Source organism: Phyllobates terribilis, unplaced genomic scaffold (genome assembly GCF_046119375.1).
Source record: "Phyllobates terribilis strain yellow unplaced genomic scaffold, ASM4611937v1 Scaffold_13__5_contigs__length_258822181, whole genome shotgun sequence".
Classification (NCBI taxonomy): domain Eukaryota; kingdom Metazoa; phylum Chordata; class Amphibia; order Anura; family Dendrobatidae; genus Phyllobates; species Phyllobates terribilis.
Window position 1 is genome coordinate 161,977,897 of NW_027362773.1, and position 16,565 is coordinate 161,994,461.

General features: G+C 45.8%; 1 protein-coding gene across 17 annotated transcripts in view; it reads right to left on the reverse strand.

Moving 5' to 3' along the window:
* Positions 1–4,620: 4,620 nt before the first annotated feature.
* The window catches only part of CELF1 (CUGBP Elav-like family member 1), a 35,454-nt gene continuing 23,509 nt past the window's right edge, over positions 4,621–16,565 (reverse strand). For 9 of the 17 annotated variants that reach the window (XM_073658966.1, XM_073658973.1, XM_073658962.1 and 6 more), the window contains 5 exons: positions 14,320–14,430; positions 13,956–14,201; positions 12,740–12,883; positions 12,234–12,401; positions 4,621–7,675 (listed from right to left, as the gene is read on the reverse strand). In XM_073658966.1, coding sequence (XP_073515067.1) covers positions 12,274–12,401; positions 12,740–12,883; positions 13,956–14,201; positions 14,320–14,430 — 629 coding nt within the window. In that variant the 3' untranslated portion in view covers positions 4,621–7,675; positions 12,234–12,273. The remainder of the gene's footprint in view (positions 7,676–12,233; positions 12,402–12,739; positions 12,884–13,955; positions 14,202–14,319; positions 14,431–16,565) is intronic. The other 8 variants (XM_073658968.1, XM_073658965.1, XM_073658974.1 and 5 more) reach the window with 3 other exon arrangements.

Sequence of the window (16,565 nt, forward strand, 5' to 3'; positions counted from 1 at the left end):
GAGCAATGATAGCAGATAATTGGTAGATGTCCTATAAATGAATTAAAAATGGAAACTCATTTGAGACCCCAAACAATACCTACTTCGCTAAAGATGTCTGATTTGTTCAAAGTGGAGTCACAGCCGGAGAACGCTGGTGGGATCTGAAAAAACAAGGACGCAGTAGCGACCACCAATCAGGGACGATGAACGCAGAAAAGTCCAATTTATGCACCTCAATGTGTCTCAGTTCTGAATCGCTAGCGAGGTCGTTGACAAGGTGTCAAATACAGCGATGCACACTGCCCAGCGGGAGCGCAACGACCCAGGAATGGTCCAGGAAGCTTTGTAACGATCAGCGATCTCACAGCAGGGGCCTGATCGTTGCTACCTGTCAGACATAACGAGATCGCTAGTGAGATCGCTATTGCGTCACCAAACCGTGACTCATCAGCGATCTCGCTATGTGTGACGGGGCCTTAACAAAACATCCCACCAGAAACGAAGGTTTCCACCCAAACCCTTCGCCAGGATGCCCATTGTGAAACATGGAATTAGGAAAATCATAAAAAAAATCCCCTATAAGTGCAAGTAGGAGTCAGTCATTCAATCTGGTAAACTCTGCCGTGTCATTATCTGGTGATTGTCAAAGGGGCATGGGTGTAAGAGCAGCCAAAAATGTAAAAAAAAACAAGACTCAGTGGCAGATGGCAAATCTTACCCTACAGGACCACTACCTCGATAAATCTTCACCTACTCGGGTTAGAAGGCGACAAGGGAACTTGTTAAGAAAAATGTACTTTCGCCCAGCACGCGATGTCACCAGATGACATGTGGGTATCATGAGCTTGGGACCCTCCAGAGACATGTGGGTATCATGAGCTTGGGACCCTCCAGAGACCAGAGATGGGGTCCTGAATCTCAAGCTTGGGGATGGGAGATTTTCTAGATTTGGAGGGGCTGCACCATCTGGACAGACAATATGGCTGCACATGGAGATGCTATGAGCCCATATTAAGTCCTGATAGGCCCCCCCCCCTCATTCAGATAGATGTATTATGGATGCACGTCACGTCTGGAGTTGGGAAGGGATTTTTCGCCTAATACAGGGCAACTAGAAGCTGCCTTGTGGAATTTTTAATCTTCATCTGGATCAGCATGTTAAGTTACAGGTTGGACTACTGTCTACTTTCAACCTTAAAACTATAAAGTCCCGACCGACCCTACCCTGGCAATGATCTGAATTTACATCCTCTCGTGGCAGTAACGCGGCTGCGCAGTACAGGACAAGAGCCTATGGGTAACAAGTGGCCAGATGTATCCCCCCAGCCTGCTCTACTGACACCAGCCGAACCCCACACCCCCTCTTCTTCCATTACCCTCTCTGGATCTGATCCCACTGTATAACTTTTCACCCATCGTTGCATTATTATCGCTCATATTATTATACAGTAGTGTTGAAAATAATAGCAGTGTGTCCAAAAACATGAGTTAAGCGCAAAATCTTTCTACTAGTTATTACTGTGCATTGGGGACGTCGCTCGCTGTTTTCTAATTCTAATCATGAAGAGAAATGTAGATAATTTTTTAACTACTTTACAGAAAATAACAAAAAATGAACATTGGGCTGGTCTAAAAAATTGCGCTTTCCTGCCAGGGACATGCGGATGGGAAGCGCTCTTCACATGCATTTCCGCATGCGGGTTGACAAGCGCTTTCCAAGAGATTTTAGCATCACTTGGAAAGTGCTTGACAACTTGGTCACACTATATAAATCCATGCAAACGGCATGGGATTTATATAGTGTGACCGAGAGAATGGTAAAAAACAAATCTATACTTACCTTCTGATGGCCTCCGGAGTCTTTATTCGCTCTGTCCTGGCTGCCGGCAGCTCGCGGTACACTGAAGGACCTGCCGACGTCAGCGGTCGCGTGACCAGTCACATGACTAAATGACGTCAGCGCAGGTCCTTCAGTCCACTGCGATCTGCCGGCAAGCGAAGACAAACGCACCGGGGGCTATCAGAAGGTAAGTATAATATTTATTTTATTCTTTTTTTTACAGGTTCTATGGTACCCGGGTCCGGAGGAGAGTCTCCTGTCCTCCACACCCGAGTACCATCCGCACATTGAAACGCTTGGAATGCGCATCTACAGATTCAGTGATGCGGATTCCATGCGTTCCAATGCAAGTCAATGGCGGCAAAAACGCAGCACTTCCGCAAAATAATTGGTAGTGCTGCGTTTTTTTTTCATTGGGGAACATGGCCTTCTACCGAGCATTTTTTAAGCGTTTCTGCAGCGGAATTGCCGCTGCAAAAACGCTTAAGAAAACGCATCGTGGGCACACAGCCTTACCCAAACTTTTTTAGAACTGCTTCACATCTACGTTGCATAGAGTCAACCAACTTCTGGCCCCTGTCACCCGTTATTCCAGCCCAGGATGCTTTGACTACATCCCATAATTTTTCGGCATTTGTCGGCTTTGCCTCAGAAACTGGATTTTTGATGTCACCCCACAAATGTTCTATCGGATTAAGGTCTGGGGATCCACCTGGCCGCTCCATAACCTCAATTTTGTTGGACTGGAACTAAGATTTTGCTCGTTTACTGATCCCCAGTAGGGATGGGGATCACGTGAACTCTTAATGATCCTAAGTTACACTTGTAGATCCGTGTGGACAGTCCCTCAAGGGAACTGCTCCGCAGCCTCGGATTTCTCCATCCAATCCTGTAAATTTACGCTGCTTCTTATAGGACCCACACATTCGTCCCACTGTGGATACAAAAACGTCCAGAATTAATTTTCTTCTGACTCGGGAGTAATGTACAGCAATTGCTGCCCCTGATACAGAATATTAGAAAAACGAATCCACATCTAAAACCTTATAAAACACTGATCATGTGAACAAGGCTGGACAGACCGTGGGCCCCAATCAGGAATTTCTGCTTAAGTGCATGTATTTTAGGCTAAAAGTTAATTTTGTAATTTGGTTTCATAATGAATTTTGCACCCGTGTATAATTTCCAGCCCCCTACCCGAGGATAACCTCCGTCCCCGTTATGTAATGTCCAGTCCCTTGCCCCCCCCAGTGTTTAACCTTCGGCTCCCGCCATGCCATCTGCTTTTACTAGCATGTGGCAGAGCGGCCGGTGGTGCAGAGCTCCCAGTGCAGTCCTGTAATAGGAGACACCGGTGTAACAAGTTCATCCATGACATTTATTCCGCCATCACCTGAGAGTGATATTACTGCAGCCATGAAGTGGAGACCCCGTAACGTTACAGAGTGGGGGGCTGCATGCTGAGGATCAGAGGGCAGAAGAGTCACCACCGCTCTACTGACCCCATAACTGCAGAGTCCAGACCTCCTCTGGTCTCATCACAAAGACTGCGCCCCCCCACCAGGAGCTTCATGGCCGATCAGCTGCCTGCAGCCGTACATCACCAAGCACAATGCTGAGCATCGCATGGAGTGGGGTAAAACCGCCGCCACCGGACTCTGGAGGAGACGTGTTCTGTGCAGTGACGGATCGCACTTCTCTATCTGCGTCTGATGGAGGAGTCTGGGTTTGGTGATTCCAGGAGGACGTTACCCCCTGACTGCATTGTGCCCCCTGTACAGATGGTGGAGGAGGATAATGCTATGGGCTGTTACCAGGGGGCGGCCGCGGACTCTCAGCTCCAGTGATGGGAAATCTTCATCTTCAGCACGAGACATTGTGGACAATTATAGCTTTAGCTTTGTGGGAACAGTTTGGGGAAGACCCTTATCTGTCCCCCATGACTGTGCCCAGTGCACAAGCTCCATACAGACATGGGGGGAGAACATGAGCGGCCGCACAGAGCCCGGACTCCGACCCCATCCTATAATGGAGACTATGAGCCCGGCATCCCCCCAACATCAGGGTCTGCCCCCACAAATGGCCAATAATTCCCACAGACGCCTCCAAAATCTTGCAGAAATCCCAGAAGAGCGAGAGCCGTTATATCTGCAGAGGACGACTCCATATTAATGTCTATGGATGTAGATGAGGACAGAGAAGCCCCTGGAGGTGGATGTGGGGGGCACATACTTTTCTCCATATTAATGTCTATGGATGTAGATGAGGACAGAGAAGCCCCCGGAGGTGGATGTGGGGGGCACATACTTTCCTCCATATTAATGTCTATGGATGTAGATGAGGACAGAGAAGCCCCTGGAGGTGGATGTGGGGGGCACATACTTTTCTCCATATTAATGTCTATGGATGTAGATGAGGACAGAGAAGCCCCCGGAGGTGGATGTGGGGGGCACATACTTTCCTGCATATTAATGTCTATGGATGTAGATGAGGACAGAGAAGCCCCCGGAGGTGGATGTGGGGGGCACATACTTTCCTGCATATTAATGTCTATGGATGTAGATGAGGACAGAGAAGCCCCCGGAGGTGGATGTGGGGGGCACATACTTTTCTCCATATTAATGTCTATGGATGTAGATGAGGACAGAGAAGCCCCTGGAGGTGGATGTGGGGGGCACATACTTTCTAGTTTCACACTATATGGAGTGAGCCCAGTGTTCGGCCATCTCCATCGGTCCCACAATGACCAGGTCGTTGTCGGCTCCGCGCATTCGGTGAAATAACCGGACCACACTCGCTCTTCTCAAACAATTTAATAGCAAACAAACAAAGGAAGGTACCACACGTTACAAAATGACTTCTAGTCGGTTTTGTGTTTGTGTATGTGTGTGCACAATTAAAACAGTTTGTAAATAGCTGGAAGGAAAGGGGACGGGGATAGAAAGAAAAGATTACAAAAGGTTAATCATTAACACAGACACGCTGGCTTCAAACTCGGAGAAGTCTTTAATCCACAAACTTTAGCGATCAGCTACGCAGTAGTGGTTACCTTTTCTCTCTTTTTTTTTTTTTTTTTAATCTTTTCTCCTCTTAAACCATTAAAGAAAACTTTATATTTTTCTACATTTTACAATAACAATTTCACACGAAAAAAATAACACAAAACTATGAAACAAAGAAATAAAAATATAAACACAAAACTAAAGTTTTTGCTTTGCAAATCAGAAAAAAAAAAAGTAAAAATAAATTCAAAAGACAATTAAGAAAAACAAAACAAGCGTCTGTGAGGGAGAGTGGAGATTTCATGAGAAATAAAAATAAATTCAAAAGACAATTAAGAAAAACAAAACAAGCATCTGTGAGGGAGAGTGGAGATTTCATGAGTCCGGTCACGGCAGCACAGAAGGACAACTTGGTCAGATAGTGGCAAATTCTCTTATTTTTTTGACTTCACATTGTGAAATAAATCACTCTACATTGTATTTTTTTTTTCTCCTAGTAGAAAAAGGCAAAAAAAAAAAAACAAAACTGTACAAAATCCTAGTGTTAACTACAATCAGTTTGTACCAATATAAAAGCCCACAGGTTTGTCTCCAAAATGATTTTTTTTTTGTTTTTTTTATTTATTTTTTTTTAAACTTTATATAGAATTATTCACAAAAAAAGCAGGCAGCGATTAGGAAGGCAGAGGTGACGCTATGGCAATGCATAAAGTCACCACAGAACTTACACATTTTATATATAGATTTTTTTTCCCCCCTTTCTTTGTAGTCTAAAAAAAAAAAAGAAAAAAGTAGTCAGAAGAAGCCGATTTTTGGCATTTGTTGGCTCTTTCGGTTACGGCGTCAGTCTACCGGTCAAGACGTAGGTTTGTGAGGATACAGAGGAGTCGTCGCTCCCTTCTGCGCGGAGCGGCGTGTTCAGGCGGTACCGGGGGTCCTGCCTCGAAAGTACAAAAAAAAAGTTGAATACCAAGCCCCGGGATGCCCCCGTTATGTATGGGCCGGGGGTTATACCCTGTGGACAAGACAAGCACCATAGGGAACACTGGCGGTTATATAATGAGGTGGGAATGCTGCCGCGGCTTTCGTTCCCACAATGCATTTCATATGAGCGCGGGGTGCAACCATCGTATGGGTATGTACAGGGGGGTGAGGAGGCAGTGCACGGCCTTACTACCCAGAATTTACACCCCAATCCAGAGGAAAGGAGGTCGCCCAGACCGAGAAACATATGGCACACGTTTATGAATGGTGCATGCATAGGGAATAGTCCACTACTGCAATAAAAGGGATAAAAGGGGTCAGTTTTTTGGGGGGTTTTTTTGCAAGGAATTTAGGAAAAAAAAAAAATAAAGTTATGGGACTTCCGACACGGCCGAGCATTATGGCTCCCTTACAAAAGAAGCATCTCTGTAGAAACTAGACAGCTCGCAAGGACGTGACATGCAACCTTAAAGATGGAGGCAATTATTGTCCTTCCTAGAATAATAAAAAAAAAAAAAAAAAAGGACAGAAGACAACTCGGGGGTCTATATAGTGTGAATTTTTTTTTGAAAGTTGAATATATATTTTTCTAATTCATCGGATGAGAGGATTTCTGATTGGGAGCCGCCAGAACGAGCCCCCTGTGTTGATGACCAGTTATGTTGCGTTTACGACGCCAACCACAAAATGCCGCACCGTCGTCGGACGGCGCGATTACCCTGCAAGTTAGGGGCAAGAGGCCGCGGGCGCAGCCTGAACACGCCGCCGATACCTTGTACTGCACGTCTCATAAACATCAAAAAGAAACACAAAGTTTTTTTTTCTTAAAAAAAAAAAAAAGGGACGCGGCTATATCAATTTATGCTTTAAAAAAAAAAAAAAAAAAAAGAATAATGAAATTTTACAGCCCTGCTTTGCACGTTTTACCTCTAAAAACACAAATAACTCAGCTCAGCGAGCCCCTCGTTGGGGGGGTATTGAAATGGCTGAGCCGCGGTGAGAAACAGACAGAGGACAAGGCAGAAACATAGATATATATATAGATATAAAGAGAATTTTTGGCACAATCCATTGAATGAAAAAAAAACAAAAAAAAACAAAACAAAAAAAAAAAACAGTCACATTCTGCTGAAGAGACGGCTTCTTAAAAATAAGACGCGGCCCACCCAACGGGGGGAGGTAATGGGAGATCGGCCAAGCTGAACTCAATATAAATGCAAGGAGGGGCGATACACAAAGAAGCCCCTCGCGGACAGCAAAATGTGACTGGTCTTTCAGATTCCAATTACGTAGGTAAAAAATAAAAGACCCCCCGACCCCCCCAATAGCTCCGGCACAGAGGAGACAGGCTGAATCCGATTGGTAGAAACACAACAGAAAAAGGACAAATATTAAACAAGGTGTGCCAGCTAGGCCCGCCGAAAAGATCAGGTATAAAGTAGCATCCCCCCCCCCCCCAAAAAAAAAATTAAGTGGTTACTTTATCAATTTCTAGAAAAATAGATTTATATAATTTTTTTTTTTAATTTTTTTTTTTTTAATAATAATCATCAAATGCGAGATTTTAAATATTGTGTCCCTCTTCGCAGTCTTTGTAGCAAAGCCGATTTGGCAACACGCAAGAAAATAAAGGAAAACAAAACAAAACAAAAAAAAAAAACACAAAAAAACAACAACAACAACAACATGGTAAAAATACAACATATTAGCATCAAAAAAAAACAAACAAAAAAAGTCAAAAACACAAGTTCAGAGGTGAGAGTTCAAGCATCAAAGAAGCTGAAGAAACAAGGATTTGGACGATGTACTTGAACGCCACACCGACATGCTTTAGAGGCACAATGATGGACAAATGGCAGGAAGGGATCTAGAAAACAAAACAAACCAGAGAAAACAAGGAGAAGCACTGAGTTACACAACGCAATACATCAAATCACAGAGAGACGGACGCGGCCTGGGCTCCGGGGCCCGGCCCTACAGACATGCAGAGGACGCCCAGGAGCGGGGGGGGGAAGGGAGGACGATCGACACATGTCACACGCATGTACACAGGACTGTGAGAGGCTCCGGGAGGACACGACACCCGACAGACAGAAAATTACACAGACTGGAATCACCATGCAAAAAAAATATGAAATAGAAATTAAAAAAAAAAAAGGAGTCAGCCCAGCACCCGACATTGACATGACAGGAGCGGCAGTGTGGAGGCCGGCAGAACCCAAACCGCCCCCCCCCCCCCCCCCCAATGTAAACTATGGGCGTCTGCGGTCCCCCTCCACTAGCCCCTCCGACACCACTGACATCTACGCTCTGAATACAAGACAATATGGAACCTAACAGATGACCTCAAAAAGAAAAGACTATTGGCCGACACAACGCTATTAGAAGCGGAGGCTTTAGATTGTGCCACTCCTATCACGAGGCCCGTGCCCTAAGCTGTCCATGAGCCAGGGATGGGTTATTTTTGCTTCTTTTTTTTTTTGGCAACGCAATGTGTATTTAGGAAAAAAAAATATTAAATTTAAAAAAAAAAAAAGAGTCAGCGCCTGAGCTCTGGTTATCAGCCTCCCCCTACATAAAAGAAGTCAGCTCCTGAGCTCTGGATATCAACCTCCTCTTACATAAAAGAAGTCAGCTCCTGAGCTCTGGTTATCAGCCTCCCCCTACATAAAAGAAGTCAGGGCCTGAGCTCTGGTTATCAGCCTCCCCCTACATAAAAGCAGTCAGCGCCTGAGCTCTGGTTATCAGCCTCCCCCTACATAAAAAGTCAGCTCCTGAGCTCTGGTTATCAGCCTTCCCCTACATAAAAGCAGTCAGCGCCTGAGCTCTGGTTATCAGCCTCCCCCTACATAAAAGCAGTCAGCGCCTAAGCTCTGGCTATCAGCCTCCCCCTACATAAAAGAAGTCAGGGCCTGAGCTCTGGTCATCAGCCTCCCCCTACATAAAAGAAGTCAGCTCCTGAGCTCTGGTTATCAGCCTCCCCCTACATAGAAGTAGTCAGCGCCTGAGCTCTGGTTATCAGCCTCCCCCTACATAAAAGAAGTCAGCTCCTGAGCTCTGGATATCAACCTCCTCTTACATAAAAGAAGTCAGCTCCTGAGCTCTGGTTATCAGCCTCCCCCTACATAGAAGAAGTCAGCTCTTGAGCTCTGGTTATCAGCCTCCCCCTACATAATAGCAGTCAGCTCTTGAGCTCTGGTTATCAGCCTCCCCCTACATAAAAGCAGTCAGCTCTTGAGCTCTGGTTATCAGCCTCTTCCTACATAGAAGTCAGCGCCTGAACTCTGGTTATCAGCCTCCTCCTACATAGAAGTCAGCGCCTGAACTCTGGTTATCAGCCTCCTCCTACATAGAAGTCAGCGCCTGAACTCTGGTTATCAGCCTCCTCCTACATAAAAGAAGTCAGCGCCTGAACTCTGGATATTAGCCTCCTCCTACATTATAATAGTACCTGAGCTCTGGTTATCTGCCTCCTTATTTTTTTAATATTAGAGGTTAGGACCGTCCCGAATTGGGTCATCATGACGTGGTGGGATGGCTTTTACATTTTTTTTCTTTAGATCAAAATGTTAGCTAAGCACCCTATATATTATTTCATGCACTATTTCTGTTTATTTACTGCAGGGTTTTTGCTAAATGTTTTTATCTAGGGTTTTTTCCTCCTACATTATAGTAGTACCTGAGCTCTAGCTATCAGCTTCCCCCTATATTATAGCAGGCAGTGCCTGAGCTCTGGTTATCAGCCTCCTCATACATTATAGTAGTGCCTGAGCTCTGGTTATCAGCCTGCCCTAAATAAAAGTAGTCGGTACCAGAGCTCTGATTGTCAGCGCCCTCTTACATTAAAGAAGTCAGTGCCTGAGCTCTGGCTACCAGCTCCCCCCTATATTACAGCAGACAGTGTCTGAGCTCTGGTTATCAGCTCCCCCCTATATTACAACAGGCAGTGCCTGAGCTCTCGTTGGCAGCTTCTCCCTATATTACAGCAGGCAGTGCCTGAGCTCTGGTTATCGGCTTTGCCCTATATTACAGCAGGCAGTGCCTGAGCTCTGGTTATCAACTCCCCCTTATATACAGCAGGCAGCACCTGAGTTCTAGTTATCAGCTTCCTATATTAAATTTATGGCCGATTGAGCAGATGCAGTCTGAGCTTTTATGTGCATTTTTATTTAATGATTATGTGTGATGTAAACCTCAAAGTTCATGATCTGCCCACTATTCATTAGTACCCCAACAGATTTATTTTGATTGTCTAAAACTAAACTTTGCCATTTACTATAGGTTTTAAATGTTCTGTGATGATAGAGGTTGCAGTCAATTACTACGTGACGACAGCAGACTAACAAATAAAGTGCAAACCAATGTCGACTTTGGGCGTGTTCACATTTCCGACATGAACTCCTAAGGACAGCAACATCAAAGGCTTAGGATATGTTCACACAGGTCTGATATCACAGCGCCATTTAAAATCCGCGGAGTAAACTGAGCGGCGCTGCAGATATTACACCCGCAGCCCATCAATTTATGCTGGGGATTTTCACCCTCTGCAATGCAATCTTAAGCATTTTGCAGGGGATTTTACAGAGAAATCTGCAGCAAATCCAAGCCATGATTTACCTGTTCTGCTGCAGACCTGCACGAGCATGCACTACCCCCCAGGACCAGCAGTTTGCATTACTGGTATGAGCTGCATGCAGAGCTCCTTTAAATAGATTTTCTCATCAACGCAGGTGTATCAGACATTATGACTTCAATACTTTCACCATAGACTAATGCCATTTAACTTTAGGACTGTCATGGATAGCATTCACCTCCCCCCCCCTCTCCTTGCAATAAATTCTGCCTGCCTCTTTTCCAGCTGCTTCTCGTTCACCTTCTCTGGTGGTCGGTCAGTCGTGTAGTCAGGGGGGTCTTGAGAACCAGAGCGGAGACGCCGCCTTGGTTAACTGTAAACTTTTTGGAGTAAAAATTAAGTCTTAAAAAATACTGACAAGATCAGGAAGAGAACTGTTTTTCACATTTATATCCCCGGGCGGACTAAAGCCTCGGCCGGGCGCCCCGCGTATGTCCCCTCTCCGCACATCGTTTTACCTAAAACACGATGCAAAATAATCTGTATTTAAAAAAAAAATAAAAAAAAACACAAAATAAAGTCGCCATCTTCCAAATTCTACAAAATCTCTTCCCAGTGAAATAATTTAGCCAATAAATATTGCTCACTCATCCGAGCTGTATAAAACCTCTATAAAAATAGAAATGACATTCTTACAGGCTTAGTTTTCCTTCAATTGTCTTAAGTCAGTTCTGATTTTTGATTTTACACTTGTATAAAAGTTTTTTTTTTATCAGGAGCCTGGAAGCCTCTATATGATTCACATTATTCCAAATCAAAAACACTTTTATCTCTGAGTATACATTATTCAAGTTTTAGCAGTTCATCTTCGTCATGTAAATCACGATCCGTGTATGTCGGTATGCACCCGGGTACACACACAGGCATATGAAGTACTTGTCTATTCTACCACACAACACCGGACGCCAGCCCACGAATGTGCGAGAGGAGCAGCCCGCTTGCTGCGCTGTCGTCCCTGTGCCCCGCCTGCCATGGAGGGCAAGAAAACTTACCAGTAAACTTAATCACCTGGTAAAAAGAATATATATATATATATATATATATAAAAAAAAAAAAAAGTTATCGTATTGCATTGTGGTAAAGACTGCAGACAAAACTCTGCACTGCAAACGTTACACGGACGCGCAGGATTGCCCCGGCTCCATATGCAGCAAGTGTACGACCTGCAACGGGCCTCAATGCACACAATGCAGAAACAGTGTGCTGCAGGGGTCGTCTAATGGGCAGTATCTATCAGCCCTAAAATGACTGGGTTACATGTGGTGCCTTTTTAAATAGATTACATGAAGGTAGGAAAAATGACGACTGCGGGAGCATAATACAGAAAAAAAAAAAAAAGGTTTGTCGTACCGTAGAAAAATGTGCAGCCTCAGTGATTGCAGAGCAATGGCAGGCGGAGCAGTGAGCAAGACAGGCGGCTTTCCAGGGCCGCTCGCTCTCTCCTTTTCCAGGGGGTTCTGCTGGTGTTGGGACATCCACACACATTTGTACAAAACACAGCAAAGTCCAAATAATATTAATCATAAAAATCACTGATATGGCACCTAAACTCCAAAAGAAAACACTTGGAACAAGTAGTACAAGCCGTTTCTCCATATGAAGCAAAAAATAAAATAAAAATAAAATAATTTTCACAACAAAAAGTTGTACCCAGAGTCTTTTACGAGGGAAAGAGGCTTCTGGCGTTAAGTAGATGCTTTGGGGCTGCAGAAAAGACAGCATAGTCTGTGTCCTCACTAAGTGCTCTCTTCCAGGCACACGTCCTGGCTTGGCCTTTCCATCCCACACTTACCAGAACATCCTTCTCGCTCACTTCCCCAGGGCAGTACAGTTCAGTAGGGTTTGCTGTCATTCTTGGAGCGTTTTAGCTGAACTTTCAGACGTTTCATTCCGATCTGAAAGCCGTTCATGGACTGGATAGCAGCCTGAGCGGAAACTGGATTGTCGTAGCTTACGAAACCTGCTCGAGACAAGCACAGTGGGTTGGGGGGGGGGGGGATGGGACAGAAAAGCGTGGAAGAAAAAAAAAGGGGCAAAATAAAAAAAAAAAAAAACATTGAAAAGGTAAAAGAATGGAAGGGAAAAGCCCAAACATAAAAAAAAAAAAAATTATTATGTAAAACCCAGAAACCGCCAACTTGTCCTGAAAACGAGTTTAGATGTTTTACATCGCTGGTTTCCGACCTGCATTCCCTTCAGGTGTCGCCCGTCTGTTAGGGCTTGCTGGGATTTGCAGTTCGTAGAGAGGCACAGGTCGGGGACCAGGCGTTTAGACAAGGTGGACAAGGAAACACTCACCAAAACATTTGCTGAGGTTCGTCTGTTTATCAATGAAAACTTTGGCAGACACAATATTTCCGAATGGCATGAACATCTGCAGGATGTCCTGGTCCCCGAACTCCTGGGGCAAGTGGTATATGAAGAGGTTCGCGCCCTCGGGGCCTATGAGACAAAGAGCCACTGGTCAGACAGAACGGTGGACGGGATCCACATACATAATCATGTGCACCCCATCACCCGTACCTCAAAATCACCAAGACATAGGGGGGATTCACTAATGAGAAGGAGCAAGAACTCGGACTGAAAGCGACATTTCTGGGTGCAGCTGAAGGGGGTCTGTCGTGGCGAGCAAGACCCACCAAATGTATGAAACTTATGCCACTGACACTTCTGCAGTCTTGCCTAGTTATACGCTGCTTAAATTCCAGGACTTTATGTATTGCTGACTTATCCTTAGGCCATCGATATCTAAATCGATGGTAATGGAAAAGTTTCTCTGGAATGTTGGGATTTGGGTTAGGAAATTGAAGTTGAGATCCTTTGTTTATACTATGGAATTAATGTCATTTATGTTATTTCACAGATGAAAAATTTGTATATGGAGTCTTTCAATAAAAATGATTTGATAAAAAAAAAATCTAAAATCGATGGGGGTCTTACGCCAGGCACCCCCACCAATCGGCTGTTATCAGCTCTCACTGTGGCCGGATATGGCGCGTGGAGCAAGAACACCAGATCACATTCACTTCAATAGGAGCTGAGCTGCAGTACCGAGAACAGCCACTACACAATGTATGGAGCTGCGCTGGTCCGGCTTCTCCAGCCACAGCTGATCGGTGTCGGACCCCCACAAATCTTATATTGAGGACCCATTCCTAGGATCATTTCTCTTTAGTACATATGCAACAAGGTGACCACAAGAAGATAATCCACCATTTCCATCTATAAACCTCCCACTGACAGACCAAGGATTGGCTTTAACATGTCATATTAGCCTTACAAAAGTTAGGGCTCATTCACACATCTTTCTGTCCATATGACGTCCGCAAGTCCAAGCCGGTCTGCAGATCCCGTGAACTGAGCGGGCAGCGTCATATCTGCAGATGAGACTGTTTGTTCAGGCCCAGACTTGCAGCCATAATGTGGAGGAGAAAACATTTCAATGACAACAGTTCAGTTTGTGCAGGAGCCGTCAGTCACTCTCCAGTACGCCACCATTTCTTGTAAGCCCTACCTGAGGACATACCTTCCTTCTGACTGCCCGCAGCGCCCAGGCCCTGCTGTGATAACAGGCTCTGGTTGTAGAGGGAGGGCAATGCCGCGGCTGCGTACTGCTGGATGCCAGAATAAGCCTGGCTCAGGGCCTCCATTGTGCTGCCAGTGCCATTTGAGAGGCCACTGCTGCCCAGACCGCCATTTAAAGCCGCCATACCTATCGGAAAGAAAGTGTCCAAATTGAGCTCCGGAATCTGTCTCGTATCTAAAAGCAAAATCAGGAACACAATTTACAGCTTATTTCACTCATACATTACATCTCACGTCTGAACATGGCCTAACGCTTCACGATTATAAAGCTACTGAGGCCATTGGCGACTTACCTGCTAGAGAGCCAACGTTGAGACCTGCCGTGGCCCCGGCCAAGGTCTGCAGAGCTCCGAGAGACGCCATGGGGTTGACTGATGAACTGTTATTGGAACTGGGGGACGAACCTGACAAAAACAGAAAAATATCTGACTCGTGTAACAGATAAAAAATCTGGACGATTCACATTCGTTTAATGACCACAAAGACTAAAATCCACCAAATTAAGAGCGAAGTTAGTGTAGGAACCGGGAAACATGAGTTTTAGGAATCGGGGGCAAATATCTCTTCCGTGTTATTTTGTGCTGCTCTGGACAGAATCAGTCTACTTCCCCCTCTGGCAGCTGACAGTACAGTCCCTCTGGCTTCCCCAGTCTTCAGCATTACTTTACCATGTACAGTACAAGGAGGCTGTCAGTGACCACAGTGTTGCCGCCATCGCTTATCTGGCAGCGTTCAAAGGGGTCTGTCTGGCAAAAACAAGCTCTGCACAGGAAAGGTTATAACTTGGGTGTTTGACTGCTGGACCCCGCATCGACGGTCTGAAGGGAGGACTTTTACCCCCATAAGAGTAGAGCAGCAGTGCACACGTCCGACCACCTCTCCATTCATTCTTTATAGAGCTGCCGAAAAACGCAGAACTCTCAGCAGCCCCATAGAGGATGAGGGGCGCAGCGGTCGGGTGCGTGCTCTGACACTCTACTCTTAGTGCCCGTTCTGCCGATCGTTGCGGTTCCCAGCGGCCGGATCCCATCGGATAAAGTTATCCCCATCCCCGTGGATCGGCAATAACTCGTTTTCACCAAACAACCTCTTTAAGCGTCTCTTATGAGAGTCCATCAAACATCTACTAGTAGCTCCGCTCCCCGGACCCCTGTGAGTCGATGAGTTTTCACTTACATTAATGACGGACCAACACAACTTATGTTTTATTGTACGACGGACCCTCGTATCACGGCACCCGGAGACCCAGAGTTTGTGCAGTTTCAGCCTTGCAGGGATTACAGAGTTTTAGGGGAGAGATCGGTATTTACCAGACCCCCTTTTTGTAGACCCCTTCGTACATTCATCACGTATTTATGTAGATTTAGGCCAAGGCATTATTACAGGCGAGTGCAGGAGGTTATGGAGGTCACACACAAATTCTCATTTTATATTTACGAGTGGAGGAACTACAACTCCCACCATGACTAGAAAGCCACCGGGCAGAGTGCTGCAGTTTCACAGCTAGTGGAGGGGCGCAAGCTGGAGACCGCTGATCTAAACCGTGCAAACAAGGACAGCAGTACATAATACACATCTGGAGACCCTGGCAGGCCAGGTACTACGTGCAGCTCATCCATAATCCCCCCGTGTAACGCTGAAGGGTACAAATAAGAGGGCGACAATGATTGTCAGAGATGCAAATCCATTCTTGTCATTTGGGACAGCAGAACTAACTAAAAACTGGTCTGCAAATGGCTCAGGTGTAAACGTCACAACTAGTAATTGTCATTTTTACAACATTAAAAAAAATAAATAAAATGTGGTCATTTAAAGGGGTGGTCCGAGATGTATAAAACGCTGCACGCAGGCGACAGCTATAATGAGGAAATACTCACCCTGCTGTGCAGTGCTGGGTCCTGGACGGGGCACTGATTGGGTTGGGTACAGAGGTCACTGCCCGTATACCAGACGTGACGTCGGCAGCCATTCACTGGTCTCACTGGTATATGGCCAAAGACCCCGAAGGCCTAGTGAGGTATACAGACCGTGACTTCTGCAGTCAATATAAACTGGGGTGCAGTGTGGGAACAGAGGGCAAGTATTTAGCTTTCGTGTTACAGCAGAATTTTACAAATCTCGGACAACCCCTCTAAAATGTATTAATATGGATGATATGCCATCAGTTCATGATCCAACCGCTGGGACCCCCAGATCCTGGGAATGGAGCAGATATAGTGCCGACATGCCTTTCACTAGTGATCCTTGCACAAAGGCCCCCTGACTACACATTTAAGGCCACAGGGCTGGCTGGAGCTCCCCGTGCAGTTCTCCCCCTAGTCTTTCCCATTACAGCTGGCTGGAGCCCCCCGTGCAGCTCTCCCCCTAGTCTTTCCCATTACAGCTGGCTGGAGCCCCCCGTGCAGCTCTCCCCCCAGTCTTTCCCTTTACAGCTGGCTGGAGCTACCCGTGCAGCTCTCCCCCTAGTCTTTCCCTTTACAGCTGGCTGGAGCCCCCAAGTACAGCTCTCCCCTAGTCTTTCCCATTACAGCTGGCTGGA